Source organism: Trachypithecus francoisi, unplaced genomic scaffold, assembly GCF_009764315.1.
Source record: "Trachypithecus francoisi isolate TF-2019V2 unplaced genomic scaffold, Tfra_2.0 Contig01665, whole genome shotgun sequence".
NCBI classification, from domain to species: domain Eukaryota; kingdom Metazoa; phylum Chordata; class Mammalia; order Primates; family Cercopithecidae; genus Trachypithecus; species Trachypithecus francoisi.
The window spans coordinates 563,976-583,665 of NW_022681447.1; the positions used below are offsets into that span (position 1 = coordinate 563,976).

The window sequence follows — 19,690 nt, forward strand, 5'->3', positions numbered from 1 at the left end:
ATGTAGCTAAAGGAGTCAGGGAGTGGAAGAAGACCTCCCCTAATCAATGACAGTCCCAGGTCCCAGAGACTACCTTCCCTGTCAAATGCCACTGAGGCTGCTGCTTTTAAAATAAGAATTAATGTTACTTTATGTCCCCTTTGAGGAGTATTAGGGCACTTTGGACACCCTGACATTGAGCTTCAGAGATGCTCAGTGTTGTTACTCAAGACAGGGATATTTAGATGCACAAAATCTAAGATCACAGAGATTAGTGGCTCAGCCTGAGCTAGGACCCAGGCCTCCTAGCGTCCACTGCAAGGAGACAGACAACATGAGCCCTTAGCCTCTGCTCAATGTCAAGGTCTCAGGAAATGTTTTTCCAAGGACATCTGAGGAAGGACCATAGGACAGAAGTGATTACAAGCCACTACCCCATCCCTCCATGACCACTGGAGGAAAATTAACTCTGCTTGTGCTGCTTCTTCATCTCCAGGGTAACCTATGAGGATCCTCAGGCTGTCGGAGGACTTGCTTCTGCCCTAGACAGTCGAAAACAGAGCTCAGAAGGGGTAGGTCCTTAACCCCGTTTTTTTGCCTGGAGTCTTCTGGAGGGAAAGCCAGGTGGTTTGGCAAAGCTGGCTGGGTAATTCAGCAGAAACTGGCTTGCACAGGAGGCAGATACACCCCAGGGGAGAGACCCGTGGAACCCAGGTAGTGCCTCGTTGAGTCTTCACCTCACCCCGTGAGATGATGCCACACATGAAATTCCCAATTCACCCAGGAGGAAACAGTCCCAGGGAGGTGGGAGACAGGCTGAGACACCCAGAGAGCAGACAGCAAGCCAGGGTTCGAATCCTAGGAGTGTCCAGCTCCAGAACAGCTGCTCGTCCTACCACAGTGGCCCCAAGTTCTCCAGGCACAAGTCTCCTATGGTCACCTGTTACAGTGTCCCAGGGTGGTGGTCAGTGCTCTGATAAAACGATGGCCTGCACCAGGAGGGACAATGCTGACCCGGGCCACATTTCTGATGGCCATTTGCTGCTGGTCTAGCAGAGCAGTACCAACCCCATTAGAAGGCACTCGAGAGCCAGCGTTTGTTTACAGAGCTGGTGTAGTTGGGTGGTGGCTGGGAGGGTGTTCTGTGGTGGTGAGGGGGTGCAGCACACTGAAGTGGAGGGAATGGTATGTGTTTGAGCCCTCCCCAAAACATAGCCATGCTTTCTGTACACTTTCAGATTACTAAAGGGGAAAGGATATGTGTCTTAATGCTTCTCATGATATTTTTCTTTTTGCCTAAGAAATGTGTATGGATGCATGTCTGTTTGCAGGGGCAGGGAGGAGGAGGGCCCTTGGAATAGCTGCCAACAACAGCTGGAAGTCCTGTCTGGGTCCCCCAGCTGGGCTAGAGAGGGCAGTGATCATCTGTCCACTGGACAGGAAGGTTTGCAAAGGGCTGTTTGCTTCCTGGGTACCAATTTTTAGCCTTCTAAAGTCCTTGTTCAGTCGACCCAGGCAGGCAGCAGTGCTGGTTTCCAGGGGATGCTCCTTCTTGGGGGAAGGGACTCCCTCATCCATGCTGGCCTTTGCCTGGTGGATCTGAGGGCATGCATCCCTCTGCACTGGTCACCAGAGGGCGCAGAAGAGTCAACTGGCTGCCTTGGGTCCTCAGTGCCCTGCTTTTCCACAGGAGTGGGCAGTGCCACCTGAACCCCTGAGACTGGGACACCCAAAATAAATGCAGTGCTCATGGCTCTGATTCTCCCATTACTTAGAATGTCCTCCCACCTGCCCCAGGGTGGGCATTAGAGAGCCCAGCGAGGGGCCTACCAGGATACTGCCTGGTGAGGACATCCCCTCCTGCTGGCCAACCCTGGCTTGCACTGGGAGCAGCCCTGTTGTGTCCCTACGAGGCTGACCTCATTTGTCCCTCACACTGGCTCCAGGGCCTACCTTGTCCATGCCAGGGCGTGTCCTGCTGCACCCCTGCCATTATCAGTGCCCAGGCCTGGGTCTGAGCCCAGGAGATGTGAGTGACTTCCTGCCCTTTGCCCTTTGCGTGTGTGGCCTGGACTAGCTCCCTGTTTTCAAAGGTCCCGATGACTCTAGCAGGTTTTCCACCCAGTGGTAGGCAGATTGCTTTTTTTTTTTTTTTTTTTGAGATGGAGTCTCGCTCTATCGCCCAGGCTGGAGTGCGGTGACATGATCTTGGCTCACTGCAGCCTCCATCTTCCAGGTTCAAGCTATTCTCCTGCCTTAGCCTCCTGAGTAGCTGGTATTACAGGTGCCCACCACCACACCCAGCTAATTATGTTTAGTAGAGACAGGGTTTCACTATGTTGGCCGGGCTGGTCTCGAACTCCTGACCTCAGGCACTCCGCCTGTCTTGGTCTCCCAAAGTGCTAGGATTACAGGTGTGAGCCACTGCACCCAGCCATCAGATTGCTTTTCATGTTTACTGCTCGATGGGGTGATGCCATGGCCACAGCCTCAGCAATACAGGGCAGCAGAGCCTGTGGGCTGTGTGTGTCTACACATATTCTTGCCCACATGCAGCATTTCAGGTTACCTTGTCCCATCCCAAGCCATGCTGACCTAGAAACGAAAACGAGGCCAAAGGAGAACTTAAGAACACAATAAAGAAGGGGAAGGCTGGGTGCGGTGGCTCACGCCTGTAATCCCAACAGTTTGGGAGGCTGAGGCGGGCAGATCACCTGAGGTTGGGAGTTCGAGACCAGCCTGACCAACATGGAGAAACCCCATCTCTACTAAAAATACAAAATTAGCTGGGCATGGTGGCGCATGCCTGTAATCCCAGCTACTTAGGAGGCTGAGGCAGGAGAATCGCTTGAACCCGGGAGGCAGAGGTTGCGGTGAGCTGAGATCACGCCATTGCACTCCAGCCTGGGCAAGAAGAATGAAACTCTGTCTCAAAAATGAAATGAAATGAAATGAAATAATGAAATGATGAAGTGAAATGATGAAATGAAATGAAATGAAATAATGAAATGAAATGAAATGATGAAATGAAATGAAATGATGAAATGAAATGATGAAATGAAATGAAATGAAATGATGAAATGATTTGAAATGAAATGAAATGATGAAATGAAATGAAATGATGAAATGAAATGAAATGATGAAATGAAATGAAATGAAATAATGAAGTGAAATGATGAAATGAAATGAAATGATGAAATGATGAAATGAAATGATGAAATGAAATGAAATGATGAAATGAAATGAAATGATGAAATGATTTGAAATGAAATGAAATGAAATGATGAAATGAAATGAATAATGAAATGAAGTGAAATGATGAAATGAAATGATGAAATGATGAAATGAAATGATGAAATGAAATGATGAATTGAAATGAAATGATGAAATGAAATGAAATGAAGAAATGAAATGATGAAATGAAATGAAATGAAATGATGAAATGATTTGAAATGAAATGAAATGAAATGATGAAATGAAATGAATAATGAAATGAAGTGAAATGATGAAATGAAATGATGAAATGAAATGATGAAATGAAATGATGAATTGAAATGAAATGATGAAATGAAATGAAATGAAGAAATGAAATGATGAAAGGAAATGAAATGAAATGATGAAATGAAATGCTGATTTGAAATGAAATGATGAAATGGAAATGAAATGATGAAATGAAATGAAGTGATGAAATGAAATGATGAAATGAAATGAAATGAGGAAATGAAATGATGAAATGATGAAATGAAATGATGAACTGAAATGAAATGAAGAAATGAAATGAAATGATGAAATGAAATGAAATGATGAAATGAAATGAAATGATTAAATGAAATGAAATGATGATGAAATGAAATGGAAATGAAATGATGAAATGAAATGAAATGATGAAATGAAATGATGAAATGAAATGAGGAAATGAAATAATGAAATGAAATAATGAAATGAAATGATGAAATGAAATGATTAAATGAAATGATTAAATGAAATGAAATGAAATGATGAAATGAAATGAAATGATGATTTGAAATGAAATGTTGAAATGAAATGAAATGATGAAATGAAATGATGAAATGAAATGATGAAATGAAATGATGAAGTGAAATGATGAAATGATGAAATGAAATGAAATGATGAAATGATGAAATGAAATGAAATTATGAAATGAAATAAATGAAATGAACTTATATGTAGCCACACCTCCATAAATCAAATCCAACCAAATCAGTCAAGAAAAGGTCATCCCAGGGCTGGGTGCAGTGGCTCACACCTGTAATCCCAGCACTTTGTGAGGCTGAGGTGGGAGTTCAAGACCAGCCTGGCCAAGATGGTGAAACCCTGTCTCTAATAAAAATACAAAAATCAGGGCCAGGCGCAGTGGCTCATGCCTGTAATCTCAGCACTTTGAGAGGCTGAGGTGGGTGGATCACAAGGTCAGGAGATCAAGACCATCCTGGCCAACATGGTGAAACCCTGTCTCTACTAAAAATACAAAAGTTAGCTGGGCATGGCAGCATGTGCCTGTAATCCCAGCTACTTGGGAGACTGAGGCAGGAGAATCTCTTGAACCCAGGAGGCAGAGGTTGCAGTGAGCCGAGATTGTGCCACTGCGCTCCAGCCTGGCATCAGAGCTAGACTCTGTCTCAAAAAAAAAAAAAAAATTAGCCAGGTGTGGTGGCGGGCACCTGTAATCCCAGCCACTTGGGAGGCTGAGGCAGAGAATTGCTTGAATCCAGGAGGCAGAAGTTGCAGTGAGCTGAGATCGCACCACTGCACTCCAGGCTGGGCGACAGAGCGAGACTCCATCTCGAAAAAAAAAAAAAAAAAAAAGAAAAAGAAAAAGAAAAAGTCATCCCAGCTACTCAGGAGGCTGAGGCAGAAGGATTGCTTTGTTTGCACCCAGGAGTTTTTGAGACCCTGTCTAGGCAACATAGTGAGACCTCACCTCAAATAAATAAATATTTTAAAAGGCAATGAAGAATACATCTAAATTTAGTATTCAAGAGTTTAGAAAAAGAATACACAAGCCACTAGAAAAGATAAAAAAAAAAAAAAAGAAAAAATGCAGGAAAAAGAAAAAAGTAGAAATGCTTTTGTAAAAGCTGGTTCTTTGAAAAGTTGACCGCCTGCCAACCCTGATAGCCGTAATCGAGAGAAGCAGCTCTGGTCAACCTTCTGTGATCTCCAGGAGATTTTCCAAGGGCACAGGAGTAGTTGGCATGAGTGTGTTATCCTGTTGGGATTCTTGGTTACTAAACTTTTCTTCTTTTTTCCAGGCAGGTAAGGGGGACATGCCAGGGGTGGAGGTTGGGAGCAGGGCATCAGATTTCCTTACGTGGCAAAGGGTCACATCTGAAGAGTGACTTTTCTGTTTCCACAATATGTGCTATTGACTTCTTTCTCATGGGTCTTGCTGTGACTTTTCTTTCTGAGACTTTTCTGTCCTCGGCCCAGAAGAAAGGTAGAGGTGGGGAGTATGACCTGGAGCCCATAGACAGCTGGCTCATAACCCAAGGAATGGTGAGGAGTCACCAGCCGAGCCGAGCCTGCTGTCCACCCCAGCCCCTACCTGTGTAACAGCTCATGTCTTCCTCTTGTGACCTGCCAAGCCTTTGTGAATCAGACAGTACAAGGCCACACTCTCTCTTTCTGATAGGGGTGCCAAATTTCCCCTCCTATTTTTGCATACTCTCTGTAAGCCACAGATTCCCAGTCCCAAAAATGCCTCCCTGCCCCCGGGCCTTAAGAGTCTGGGACATTAGCAGGGATGAGGAGAGGGTCCTTTCCTTCCTTTTACTGTCTCCAGAGCTCCGGGCAGTATTCACTTTTCCAGGATGAGCACAAGTCACTGTAGCTTTTGCTTGGGAGGGAACAATTCTAAGGGAACAGACTCAAAGCATCTGACCAGTCAGGGAAGTCCCCTCTAGCCCAGGGCCTGTGAATTTGGCAGTCCTAGACTTGACAGATTTTTATAATATACTTACTTGTGTCCACTAAGTCCCTCAAAATGATTTGAAACCTCTTAAAGAATACACAGGCTGGGCGCAGTGGCTCACACCTGTAATCCTAGCACTTTGGGAGGCCGAGGCAGGCAGATCATGAGGTCAGGAGATCAAGACCATTCTGGCCACCATGGTGAAACCCTGTCTCTACTAAAAATACAAAAATTAGCTGGGTGTGGTGGTATGTGCCTGTAATCCCAGCTATTCGGGAGGCTGAGGCAGGAGAATTGCTTGAACCTGGGAGGCGAAGGTTGCAGTGAGCTGAGATTGCACCACTCACTCCAGCCTGGTGACAGAGTAAGACTCCATCTCAAAAACAAAACAAAACAAAACAAAAAACAACAAAAACCAACACAGTAGAAACAGCATAAAAAGAAGACAAAGCCCAGGAGTGTTCAATGTTGTAAACAGTTAGTCCTCATGTAGCAGAGCTTTCCTGGCCCACAGACCTGCAAGGGTCTCTCCTGCCTTGTCTTTTCAGGTGGCCTGAGCCTGGTGCATGGAGAGAGGGTCAGCTCATCTCAGGCTGTATGCCTCGGGATGACCATTTCACCTCTGGCGGAGCCCAGAGCTCTGGGTACATGTGGTGGAAGCTGAGCTGGAGAGAATGCAGAGAAAGAAAGATGATGAAAGCAATGCAAACATGGGCCTCTCCCTCCAGGTGGGGTGGGGTGAGAGGAATATATAACTGCCCCTGGTGTGCTATGCTAGGCTGTGGCCAGAGGAAAGTCCAGCAGGTCCTAGACTGCAAGCAGCACAGGGGCCACCTGCTTGAGCAAAGCGTGACCAGTGAGCAGGAACTTGGGCCATGCAGGACCACCCAGAGCCGTGGGAGCAAGGAGCATCTGCCTGCCACCCAGCCTGAGCTGGTGCCCTCTGCACAGCTCTGCTGTCAGCCTGGGCAGGTCTTCCACCACCTGTCATAGCAGCGGCACACTCCTGCTCAGGGTGAGAAGGCAGTTCCTCCACTAGACCCCAAGCCCATTCTTAGAGAGATGCACTGGCCCAGGCCTCTCATTTGCTTCTTCAGGGAGAGACTGGGCTCTGGCCCACATGTTGGGGGCCCTTGCAGCCGGGCTTCTAGAGACCATGTCTATTCATTGGGAAGATCCAGCCCATGTGCCCTTGTGCCTGTTAATCCTGCAAAAAAGGATACTGCCCACACAAACTCCCATGAGGGTGGCCTTGGCAGCTGGCAGTGGTGCCTGCCTCTGGCCACACAGACTGCCTCGCCACTGCCAGGTCCCCACATAGAGCTCCAGTCTCTAACTTCCCAGAAACAAACCTAACTAACAGCTAACCTGGTGTCTCGCCTGACTGACTGCAGTTGTTTTTTTTTTTCTTTACAACAAATATTAATTGCTTTGCCTTATTTCCCATAGTGTAGAAACCTTGAGTCTTTTCAAACCTCCGAGTACAAATTCTTTACTTGGAAACTTTTTGTACTGTTGAGTGAGATCAAAGGCTTTTAGACATCGTCCCAGTGGGGTGGTGCTTGAAGTGTCATAGGAAGGGATTCACAGCTTCTCTGGAAATAGCACACCTGAGCTGCAGAAATTGTTCTTGTTGCATTGAAAACTGGACAGGTGGGTTTCCTTGTAGGTGTGGGGCTGTGGGAACCTGCAGAGGAGCATCGGGTGGAACCCTTATGCTCCTGGGACTCAGGTGTTTGGATAGCCAACACAGAAGTTAACTGACACCACCAGGCTCATTACTGGTTGAAGAGAGATGAGATCTGTCAATGGGCTAGGGCCAGGCAACTCTTAGGGAGACTGCTAGGCTTGTGCTCTCCTTCCCTAGCCTCTCTAGTGTAAGGTCTTCTTGCCTCTCCTGGCTGGTGATCAGCTAGAGTTGTCTCCCTTATGCAGGATGCAGCCAGGAAGATATCTTCATGTGAGAGAATCTAAGTCAAAACAAGAACAGAGGTAGGTTAGTAAAGAGTGCTGCTGCCAAAACCCAGGCTTGGGTTTGGAGGGCAGGACTCCCTCCTCAGACCTGGAGGCCCCCAAGGCTCCTCTTACTCTGGAAGGATAATCCTAACCCCTGGAGTACCAGACAGACATACCTCTCCCCCTTGGGCTGGCAACCCTCCCTCCTGATCCCTGAGGCAGAGCTGCCCCTGCCTGCAGTTCCAAGTGAGAATCGGCTGACAGGATGGCTCACCTGCCACTCAGATCAAAACCTGTGACTTCTGACATCCAAGATGCTTGTCTATGGACTTTGAAAATGGGAAGGGCTGGTCTAACCACTGCCTCAGCCAAGCCAGCCTGGCCTACCTATCTTCAGAGGGGATGAGCTTCAGGCAGTAGTCTGAATGCCTCCAAAGAGGGCATTCCTGTGCTAGCTTCCTTCCTTTTCTCTCTTCACATGTCTTCTTCCTTTCTGTCGCTCTCTTCCAACTCATACTCTTCTTCAGATCCCTCAGACCAGCCTTCAGCTTGGATCATTGCCCAGTAAAATGCTGAAACTATGGCACGTCAGTCTGGGTGCAGTGGCTCACACCTGTAATCCCAGCACTTTGGGAGGCCGAGCTGGCCGGATCACTTGAGGCCAGGAGTTTGAGATCAGCCTGGCCAACATGGCCAAACCCTGTCTCTACTAAAAATACAAAAAAAAAAAAAAAAAAAAAACCAGGTGTGATGGCTCACGCCTGTAATCCCAGCTACTCAGTAGGCTGAGGCACTAGGATTATTTGAACCTGGGAAGCAGAAGTTGCAGTGAGCTGAGATCACACCACTGCACTCCAGCCTGGGCAATAGAGCAAGACTCTGTCTCAAAATAAATAAATAAAAAATAATAAAAATAAAACTATGACATATCAGAGCCAACAGCCTTCTTAGGAATCTGCTGGCCCTGCTCCTAGTCTGACAGATGAGGACACTGAGGCCTCCTAGGGGCCTGGTGACTCGCCCAAAGCTGCAGCGAAGAAACAGAGTCCCCTAAGACTCAGTGCAGTGCCTCCTCCTCCAGCCAGGGCCCTACTTCCCTCCCATTAGCCTGACAAGGCACGCATCCTCGGCCGCCTACAGTTTCTTTAGTTCATATTTTCTAAGCAGTGTACATGTTTAGTCTGAGTCTGATAGCACCTACATTATTGGAAGGAACTTTGCCCTGTTATAATACTCAAGGCATTTATTTACCAGGACAACAGGTTTAGATAGCTAAGGTTTTGTGTCCAGCCACAAGAAAGTCAATTTAAGCTTACGTTATGTAAGCTTAACTGTTAACCATCACCCTGCTTCACCATGGTTCACGCCCTGAGGCCAAGTGGCTTTCATATGGTAATGAGTCAATTCCAATAATTTCTGACATCCCTGGGTTTCTGAATTAGAAAACAGAAGCACCAACCTGAAAGTGAAGTCATAACTTTCTTCTTCTGAGTCATAAGAATTGAAAGCCAAATACAACCTAGCAATCGCCTTATTTCACAGATGCCTCCTGCCTCTCCACCCAAATCTCTGAGGCTTCTTAGGATAGAAGAAACTCGGGAGCTCTCTGGTGAAGAAAGTGGGGTCCAGAGAGGAGTGACTCACCCCAGGTCCTGCCACCAGTGAGTGCGAGGCGCCAAATGGACCCTACCCAGTGCCCTCTCCTCCTCAGTCCGCCCTCTAGGGCTTGGGCTGGAGGATGCCATTCCATAAACATACCAATTACGTGGAAAAATCTAGGACAGGGAAGAAAAGGGTTCCCATGATCCGGCTTTTGGGAAATTATTTTTGAGGGGGTGAGGAATTTCTTAAGTATCATTGTTTATTTTCTGAGCATGTTGGCTCTCAAGATTAATCCCCAAAGAAGAAAATTAAAGTATGACCCAAGGCCTCAAGGGATTTGTTCTTTAACATCAACAAAACAATTAACAAGAAAAATCTGAAGGTTTAAGGCCCCTGACCCCTTAATGTCTTTGTTCTAGCTTTTGCAACGCATTGGAAAAGCTCAGGACATCTAATCTCAGTTTCTGCTAAGTGGACAAAAGCTGGTCAGGTTTAAAACAGGGCTGGTGTGCACTCTGACCACTAGTGTGGGGGTGTTTTCTCTCTGGAGATGCCTCTGACTTTCTGAGCTTCAGTTCTGGGTGATAAGACTCCCTGATACCTTTTCAATTAAACATTCTTTTTTTTTTTTTAGACGGAGTTTCACTCTTGTCGCCCAGGCTGGAGTGCAATGGCGTGATCTCGGCTCACTGTAACCTCTGCCTCCCGGGTTCAAGTGATTCTCCTGCCTCAGCCTCCTTAGTAGCTGGGATTACAGGCGCACACCACCACACCCAGCTAATTTTGTATTTTTAGTAGAGATGGGGTTTCTCCATGTTGGTCAGGCTGGTCTCGAACTCCTGACCTCAGGTGATCCACCCTCCTCAGCCTCCCAAAGTGCTGGGATTATAGGAGTGAGCCACCATGCCCTGCTCAATTCAACATTCTTAAGTCCCCAGTAAGTCAAAGAAATAATGGGCAATACAGACGTTTCCTAATCTGATCAGTGACTGGCTTGGGCCTTTCTGAAAGTGCTCTTGTGGGCTTCCCACACTGGATCCGAAGGTAGGACACAGAGCACATTCCTCAGAGCAAGGGGCCAGCCAAGCTCACTGAGGGAGTGAAGAGCTCTGGTGGCATCGCAGACACCTGCTCAGAGTGCTGGACTCCACCTGGGGCCCCAGACCACCCTCCCCCATCATCAGCAGCCGGTGTCAACCTCCAGGACTGGAGCTGTCACATCACTGCTGGTGATGTATGTTATTCTTTTTCTTTGTGAAGGTCATGTTATTTTTTACATTTGATAGACACTGGGGTATTCCTTTTACTGCTTATTTTTACTTTAGTCTTACCCTAGATCATGGCATTGGGTGAAGCCAGCTCTAGACACAGTGATGGCATTGTTTTATGGAAACAGGGGTCTTGCAAGTGAGCCCTGAAAGGGAACCTCCCAGAACCAGGGTAGGCGAGGAGGTGATTAAGGGCCATCACCTCATTTCTCTAGGCTGGAGCCAACATTCCATTAACATGGCTTCTGGGGAGTTAAAGTTTACCTTTACTTCTTATCAGGTCATATTTGACAGCAAGTTAAACCTTCTGAGCCACATGGATTTTTCAGAGTCTCTGTGCCTGAGGTGCTTGGCACAGGGGCCCGAGTAAGGTGACTGTTCAGGCACCCCCGTGGTACACCTGAGTTTGCCTGGAAGCCGCCACCTCCCTGGCTCTGGCTGCAGTGTCCCAGTGCTCAGCTGAACTTTGTTTCTTTGACTCCTGAAGCACAGCCAGCCATTGAACACAGGGAAGAAAGGACGAGACTAAAGGGAGCTGTTGCTTTCAGGGCTGCTTCATGAATTTCCCCTAAAGAGACACAAAGAAGACTAGAGCCCCATAGTCCCCTTTGTCATCAGAGCCCTCTTTTTTGCTGTGTTTCTGTTGATGGTAAGATGTTCCTGTCTCTGTCTACCAGGCCACACCCAGCCCGACGGAGCACGTACCTCCTCTCTCTCCACTCAGAAATGCACCAGGATGCATTTCAAAATCTCTTCAGCTGAGCAAACAGACCCCCTCTGCATCCCCCAGGGCTGGTGCTGCCCTGCCCTCTGAGTACCTGTACCCTGCTCTGGGCAGGCCGTCACTTGGCCTCCCCTGGGTTGGGCTTGACAGCGGACTGTCATAGTGGCTGAGTTCAAAATCAGCCTGCATGGCAGCGCCTTCCTGAGGTTAGAAGGTGTTTTGCAGCCCCTGGCTGAGAGGCCCTGCAATGTGAGTGTGGACACCCATAGTCAAAAAGTTCTCCATTTCAAGAACGCGTACAGCCACCTTTCTTACGGCCGGCCCTGCTGGGCAGCCTGCTTCTTATCGTTTGCACCTCATTGCTTTCCTCACCTGCCATCTCACACGTGGCTGCCCTGTGTTGCCCCTGTGTGCCGTGCCAATTGTGTTTTTTTGCTCTGTGTACATTTTGGTTTTATTTGGGGTTGCTGTTGATGATTTTCTTTGTTCCGGTGTTCTGTCTCCCCTTGCTGGCTGTGTGGGGGCTGCCTGGTCCGCTGCTTGTCGCCTCCATAGATCCCCGTTGTGCAGCCCTCTGTCATGGACGACATTGAGGTGTGGCTCAGGACCGACCTGGTGAGACTCGACTTTTCTATTTCATGTGTGGGGTGTGGAGCGGCAGAGGCTCTTCTGAGGACAGGCCTTGGGGGAGCATCAGCAGGGGCTCCACCTCTGTCTGGGTCAGTGGAGAAGGGAGGTCTGGGCAAGCTCCATAGCTGCTCCTCCTCCCCGACATCAGCCCATAGCTGTGGGTGCTGCGGCGGCCTCCAGGCCTGCGGAGGCCAGCTGTGCTGGGGCAAGGCCCTGGGCACCAACTCCTTCACCCACACAGTCCTAGCCTTAGCCGGCTCCAAAACATACACTTGCCTTCCCCCCAGTTTTTTTTCCATTTAAGATGTGTGTGCGTGCTTTGGTTTTTGGAGGGAGGGAGTGTGGGGGGAGCATGTTTTGTTTTGTTTTTTGTTTTCATTTATTTTTTTTTTTAATTGTGAAGTATACACACAGTGCTTTTGTTTTTAATTCGCTGTCATCCCCCTCCTCCCTTCCTGATTTTTTATTTAAAAGAGCCCCTGCCCCAAAGACCCATTGTCTCCATCCTAGAGATAGGGCTAGAAGATGAGGATACTATGCATCTGAAAATGGCAACAGGTCCCAAGAAAGGAGAGCTGCAGTGGCTGCCCATGATAACTGCTGGCCCTCCCTCTGTTCTTCACAAAGTACTTTCACTCTCAGCAGCCCAGTAGGGGGTCAGGGTGGCAGGTGAAGAAGTGCACTCTGGGAAATGGCTTGCCCAGAGTCATGGGGTAGTTGGATTCTCCCCCAGAGCTGGAGATACCTCATCTGCCTCCTAGCTGCCTCCTCTGCAGGGGGCCTTGTCCCCAGGCAGAAGAGCCTGTTGAGTTCTTTAACCACAGGGTCAGCCTGGCTGTCTTTGGGCTGGTGACGTGGCCACCTCCCACACTAGGACAGCAGGCCTCAGGTTGGGGCCTCTGGCTGCTCTGGGCCTCCTCCCCAGAAGGTCAGGCTTTCCAAACACATGCCTTGCCAAAGAAGGCAGCTGCCTGGGTGTCAGGGAGGAAGAACATACCCCGGGACATCTTTCCCAAGGGGATGCCTCGGAAAGAAATTGCTTCTCTCACAGAAGCAAGGCAGGAAGGACCAAGGTCCTTAACTTCTAAGGGGGACCCCAGGGTCCAGACAGGGAAGGGATGTGTCCAGTAAGGCTACATAGCAGGTCAGTGGTAGAGCCAGGAAGGAACCCAGGTCTCCTAGCCCAGCCCAGGGCTTTATCACTTCCCCATCCTGCCCCTTCCCAATGAGGCCCTGCATATGCTGCTCTTCCCCAGTCCCCAGGGAACCCCGTGAACTCAAGACACTACTGTGTTCTCCAAACAAAATCAAATCTGATGCACTTTAATTTTTGAGTGCACAGAACCTCCATGGCTCCTTCAGGAGCCAGCAGCAGGTGATATAATCTGGGCCACAGGAGGAGGCTGGTGCAGCTCCCAGGAGGCGGCAGGACATGGCTTCTGGAGGTACAGCCTCCACTGCCAAAGTACCTACCTCATGAGTGACAGGCCCTGTGCTGTGGGCTTTGTGGCCCTGAGCCATCCAGGCCTCGTGCGGTTTCCAGCTATTGGTGTGAACAGCCTCTTCCCAGAAACCCTGTGGCTGGCAGCGAGTGGGTGTTGTGTTGGGCACACGTGACCCTGTGTGTGCTCAGGGTGTGCTCGGGCTACTGCTCTGTAGCTCAGGCTACACCCCTGTGGCTACTGCTCTGTGCCTCTCCCTAGAGCCTCAAGAGTGCTGAAGGTAGGGTCCTGCCCTCCTCAGCCCAGGCTGGAGAACCAGCCTGCACCGTTTTTGGAGTTTTCTTTCCAGCCCTTCTGGAGGATCAAAACCTAAAACATATTTGAATTTTTTTGCTTTTGTTTTTTGAAACAAGGCTTCTCGTTCTCCAATAAGAAGAGCAGTATTTCACTATTACAGAAATCTGGAAACGGGAAATTAGGAAGTTTTGTTTGGGCTGCCCTGGGTAGTGCTGCCCTAGGGTGGCCATGGGCAGACAGAGGTGGCTGGGCGGGCAGTGCTTGGACCACTGCCGTAATTTCATTCTCTCTGCTCCTCCCACAGAAGGGCGATGACCTGGAGGAGGGTGTCACAAGTGAAGGTACGGCCTGGCCAATGGCCTTACAGCCCCCTTTTGTTGCCCCTGCCCAGGCTGCACAGGAGCCAGCCCCCATCACCTTGGAGCCCCCGCTGCCAGAGCACCTACTGGTGCCAGGCCCTGAGCCGTGGACTTCACGGCTGGCTTGGTCCCACCCAGGTCTTATGCTGATTTAGGAAGTGTGATTTATCTTGCTTATTGGGAAACAGAGGTCGGAAAGAACATGTGACTTCCACAAAGTTGCAGAGCTGGTGAATAGCAGGTGCAGATTGCTACCTGGTCCTGACCCACAGGTGCTCAGCCCAGCTCAGACACGCACAGTTTGTGGGGGTGCGCCTCAGGACCCTTGGGCCACTGAGCCAGAAAAGAGGAGCCTCTCCGAGGTCTTCATTCTCCCACGTGGCTACCCCCCACATCCTCTGTCCTTCACATCCTGCCTCCCCGAGCTCATCTTGCCCCGCTCCACCTGCCTCTCCATGCTTCTGTCGCCCCTCCCCAAGTCTGCCAGACCCTTTGACCAGAGCGCTGTGCAGGGAGGAAAACTTTAGAGGACCCTGCTCCCGAGCTCTGGATGCCCATATAAATGGGGCCCTCCCCCTCCCCACTGCCTTCCTTAGCATCTCGTCAGTCTCCCGCATTGGTGGGCAAGGGTAGGGTAGGTGGGATGGTTCCTGCCTGGTTAATCAGGAGCCGGCCCCTCCAGCTTACCCTGCCCCACCCCCAGTGCTGATCTGGAAAATGGACAAAACTGGAAATGGACAAACTGGACAAAATGGACAAACTGGAAAATGGACAAAACCCAGTGCTGATTTGGAAAATGGTCAGTGGTTGGGTGAGCGCTCTGGGCTGTGTTTTCCAGAGCCTTTCCCTACCGGGCCGGAGGGCTGGGCACAGCCGGGACCCTCCCCCAACACTGCAGCTTACAAAGCCCTCCCCTCCTAGATGGGCTTCATGCCTGCCCTAGAGGAGGAAACAGGCTGAGGAGTGGAAGGGTGCGCTTCCTCTGGTGGCCGGCCCTCACCAACCCTGACCCTTGCCTTGGTTTGTATTGCAGAGTTTGATAAATTCCTTGAAGAAAGAGCCAAAGCTGCTGAAATGGTTCCTGACCTCCCCTCGCCCCCCATGGAGGCTCCTGCCCCAGCCTCAAACCCTTCTGGCCGGAAGAAGCCAGAGCGGTCAGAGGATGCCCTCTTCGCCCTGTGAGCGGCTCTGTGGTTTGCCTCCCCAGATGGCGGGTCCCCACTCGCACCCCATGGACACCAGGCACTGGCCACTCCTACATCCCCAGCTCCACACGGCCTGCACACCTGTGTCTCCATGGAAATGCCACCGTGTCTGCTCCCAGGCTTCCCACTAGTCAGGACCAGCTTTAGCCACCTTCTTTTCTCTGAGTGGTGGGACAGCTGCAGCCAGAGACTCCTTTCCCTCCCACTACGGGCCCCTCTGCCCATGTTTCCTCCAAGGAAGAGTGGGCAGAGTGGCCCAGCCCCAGGCAGTGCTTCCTGAGCAGACCACCTGGACTGTCTTTCCTCCACCCACCCACGGAGAAGGAGCAGACCTGGCCCTGCCCTGTGTTCACCTCTGCCTGGCTCAGCAACCTCCTCAGGCATTCTGCCCACCTGGGTACCTCTCTCCCCAAAGGGGCTTTGTGGCATCTCTGGAAGAGCAGGGTGCGCTGCACCCACCTGGGGCCTGGTCTCCCTCCTTGGACTTGTCACTTTGTGACGTTTGGCTTGTCGGCACTTGAGAAGGCTCTGCTGGGTGTCCACGGAGGGTCTCTCACCTTCTTGACCCTCTCTCCATCACTCAGCTGCCAGCGCAGGCTTCACACCCAAGCTGGCTCAGCAGCTGAGCCTGGCACCAAGGGGCCCTGCAGGCTCCCAGGGCAGGGAGAGGGCCAAGGACAATTGGGAGGGCAGCAGGCAGCCCGCAGATGGTGGCCATGTGGCACGCTGCTGAGACAACACTACCAATAAACCAAACTGCCGTGCACACACTGCAGGCTCACACCCACACACCTGGCCCTGGCTTGTGGAGGGGCTTGTATTGGAGGCATTGCTCTGGCTTGCCTGGGGAAGTGTCGCAGGTGTGCACATGGGCCACACTCAAGGCTGTGGCCTGGCCTATCGTAGCCTCGCACCTCTGCCTCCAGAGCCAGCAGTAAAGAACTTTGCAGCATGCTTGGAGGTTCCCAATGACTGAGAGGCCTGAGCAGCACTAAGGCCCCCGCACTGCTCCCTGGCATCGGCCTTGGCCTGCTTGCACAGACTGTCCTGACAGCCTGGTCTCCTCCCACCTCAGAGGTTCTCTGGCCACCAATTTATACTGTCTCCCCAAGCTGATCCTGAAGGCAGACAGAGCAGCTAGGGGCTGGTAACATATACTCCCATCCTGTGTCCTCACTGGTGTGTCCCCTGGCCATGGGCAAGGGACTCATGGGTTATCCCAGGCGCTGGTCCAGCCAGACACCTCCCCCACACCTCTCACCAAGCTGCTGTTGCTCAGAAGAAGGAGAATCCTGCAGCTGTGCACACCCCCGTGCGTCTTGGGCCCAGCTCACTGGGTCAGTCTGTTCCTGTCCCCTCCAGCATGCACTGCCTAGGTCAGCACAGGTTCCTGACCCATAGTGTAGTTAGCCCTTCCCATCTGGCAGGATGGCCCAGACCACCAGCCAAGCAGGGAAAGGGGGCTGGGCTTGACAGGAGAAGAGACCAGTGACACGGTCTTTGGGGAGCATTCAGGATGGCGACTTCAGCTGGGAGCCATGCTGAGCACCACCAGGAACTGTTCAGTGAAGAGCAAGTGCTGCCAGACCCAGGACCCCATGCCAGGCTAGCAGCCCTCCAGCTTCCTCCTGAGAGGAGACCTCGGTCTGGCTGAGGGTGGGACTAGCGGGGATGTCACACTCCAGTTCCTCAGGTTCACCCAGGGAGCTCCTCCATGGAGCCTGGCCAGCCTGATTCTAGCCCTGTCCTCTCTGGCAGTACGTGCCACACCTGGCCTCTCTGCTCCCTGACGCTTGATGAGCCCCTGCCTGTCTCCTCAATGTTTCTCAGAGACAGACCTCCCTGAGGCCAGCTTGAATGTCAAGACTTCTGAAGTCAGCTGGCTTCACTTGAGCTGCAGAAAAGGTGGCTGGGATGGCCCAGGTGCACCCAGAGGCCCCAGCCCTTTGGCTGCCTTTGGGTTGTGACTTGGGTTGTCTCTGAGTCCCTGCCAGAGCTGGGCCTGCGGGTGGTGGGCGGCCGGACCTCGGGCAGTCAGTGCTCTGCAGCCTCACCACTGTAGCCCAGACCCAGTGTCCTCGGAGGGAAGAGCCAGCATCCCTGCCCCATGGAACGGGGAGTCCCAAAAGGTCAGGAGCCTGGAGGCTCTGAAAGGAGCAGGGCTTCCATAGTGCGTGAAGCTGGGATAGGTGCCCTCCTGGGGAGCCCCCAGCAAAGCTGTTTTTCATACCCACGCCCAGGGCTGCCCCACCCCAGTTCCAGCTCCCGCTCTGGCTCCAGCGCCAGCTGGTTGCCAGCCATGATTGGAGAGGCCTGGCTGCCCCAGGGGCAGCAGGGAGTGGTGGACCTGTATGGGCTGGCAGGAGGCCATTGGCCATGCTGACAAGTATCACCTGCCTTCCTGGCCTGGAGCCACCCCTCGGGTGGCTTTCCAGTGCCTACTTGCACCTCCTATCCAGAGGTAGCCTTCCCCACCTGTAGGCAGAGGGAGCTCTTGCTTGAGACCTGCACAGGAAGCAAGTACAGCCCCAGTGACCTAGAGGGGCTTCCGCTCAGCCCTGGCGAGATGTCCTGTCCTGAGGTCTCTGTTCCCAGACTCCACCGTCTGGGGAGCACAGTCCTCAGGCTGCCTGGTCCAGGAAGGGGGCGCGATCCTGTCAGGAAACCTGGACTCTCAAGGCCCACCAGCCTCTCCATGAGTGTTAGAAATCACAGATACAGTATATACTTAATTACACTAAATTATTGCTGGGATTCCTCATAAGCACTAATTATACCTGATTATAGGTTAAAATATTTACTTTGTCAAAATATTTTCTTGGGAATGTGTTTAACCCTTTCTGTATTCATTGTGTGCTGAGGTGTGAAAACAAGCCATTCCCTCCTGCCTACCGTTTTGGCCAGTGGGCAGCAGAGAATGGCGCCATGTGCAGTTGGGCCCCCGGCACTGTGGGCCTTCGGCCCGTCTGCCACAGAGTGGCCCTGCCTGGGCAGCCTGCAGGCACTGAGCAGACCAACTGTGGCCAGGCTGAGAGAATGACCGGCTCGCTGACCAGCGTGCATGGGACAAGGGGCTTTGGAGCCTCAAGGGGTTGTTGTTGGCCTGGGCTGGAGGGAAAGGTGACCATCCAGCTGTCCTCCTGTCTTTCTGTTAGCGCCTCCGCGTGAGTGATGGTGCCTTGGTTCACTGGCCTTCCCCCATCTCCCCACCCTGCCACCTGGTGGGCTTGGGGGCCTGTGCTGTCACTCCAGCCCCTGGGGAGGAGAGGACCAAGCCGGGAGAGTTGGGGCAAGGGCTCTGCATGGCCCAGGGGCAACAGATGCTCGCAGGGCAGCTGCTGCCAATGCCCACGCTCCTGCCCCCGTCCTTCCCACTGCCACACCCCATCCTGGGTCCCCGCAGACACACATCTCTAACTCAGTCGCGACCAGCCTTCTGGATGGCTCAGGGTAGGCCATGGGCCCACCTGGGGCCAAGCCAGCCCCTGGGCGGCTCTGGAAGAGCAGTGTGAAGGAGCGCTTGCTTGCAGCCTGGCCTCAGCCTCTGGCACTGCTGGGGTGGCCCCTAGAAGCCTCTCCACTGTCAGCTGTGGGGACATCTCACCCATTTGGGTGACAGCCAGTCTTCCCCACGCAGAGAGAAATGTTTCCACCCCAGAGACATTGCTTGTCAGCCCCTGAAGTGCTTGCCTCCCCCAGTGCCCGTCACCAGCCCTTCCTATCTGTGGGGTCCAAGACAGGCTTCCCCTGCAGCCACCAGCTGCTGGGAGCAGCCATCAGCCCCTGAGTCAGAACTGCTTCTGTCTGTCCATACCTCCAGGCTCTCCCGGAGAGGGGGACAGATATTTATTTCCTAAAGTTTGCACTTAATTTTGAGGATTCTCAGGATTGTTGGGGGCTACCTGAAAAGAGGAATGTGTTGAATGTTGCATTTGCTGTCCACTCGTCCTAGAAGTTTAGTGTTCTTGTCACTGTCGTGTGTTTCTGTGGGCAGAGCTGGTTCTGGAGGGTGGGTCAGTGCACCCGAGGCTCAGAGCATCCATCCACCCCACTGGTCCTCCTTCCAGATACCCTCTCTCTAGTTGAGTTCTTGCATGTAAAATACTCCACAATAAATAAGTAATTGAACAAATTGTGCCTGTGTGGTCTGTTGAATTGTCTACGACTGTCCGAAGGGCTTGCCAGTTTTGACCACCTGCTTTCTTTAAGCAGAGATGGTCATGGGGACCCTCAGTCCACCCTTCCCCAGTGGCCAGGCTGCCTGAGCAGCCCGTTACCTGGCTGGGAAAATCCCTG

General features: G+C 51.5%; 1 protein-coding gene across 17 annotated transcripts in view; it reads left to right on the forward strand.

Moving 5' to 3' along the window:
• TOM1L2 (target of myb1 like 2 membrane trafficking protein) overlaps positions 1 to 19,528 on the forward strand; it is a 133,731-nt gene extending 114,203 nt beyond the window's left edge. For 7 of the 17 annotated variants that reach the window (XM_033196588.1, XM_033196636.1, XM_033196630.1 and 4 more), the window contains 3 exons: positions 476 to 551; positions 5,410 to 5,496; positions 12,017 to 14,128. In XM_033196588.1, the coding sequence (XP_033052479.1) occupies positions 476 to 551; positions 5,410 to 5,496; positions 12,017 to 12,394 (541 nt within the window). In that variant the 3' untranslated portion in view covers positions 12,395 to 14,128. The other 10 variants (XM_033196696.1, XM_033196651.1, XM_033196675.1 and 7 more) reach the window with 9 other exon arrangements.
• The last annotated feature ends 162 nt before the right edge of the window (positions 19,529 to 19,690 follow it).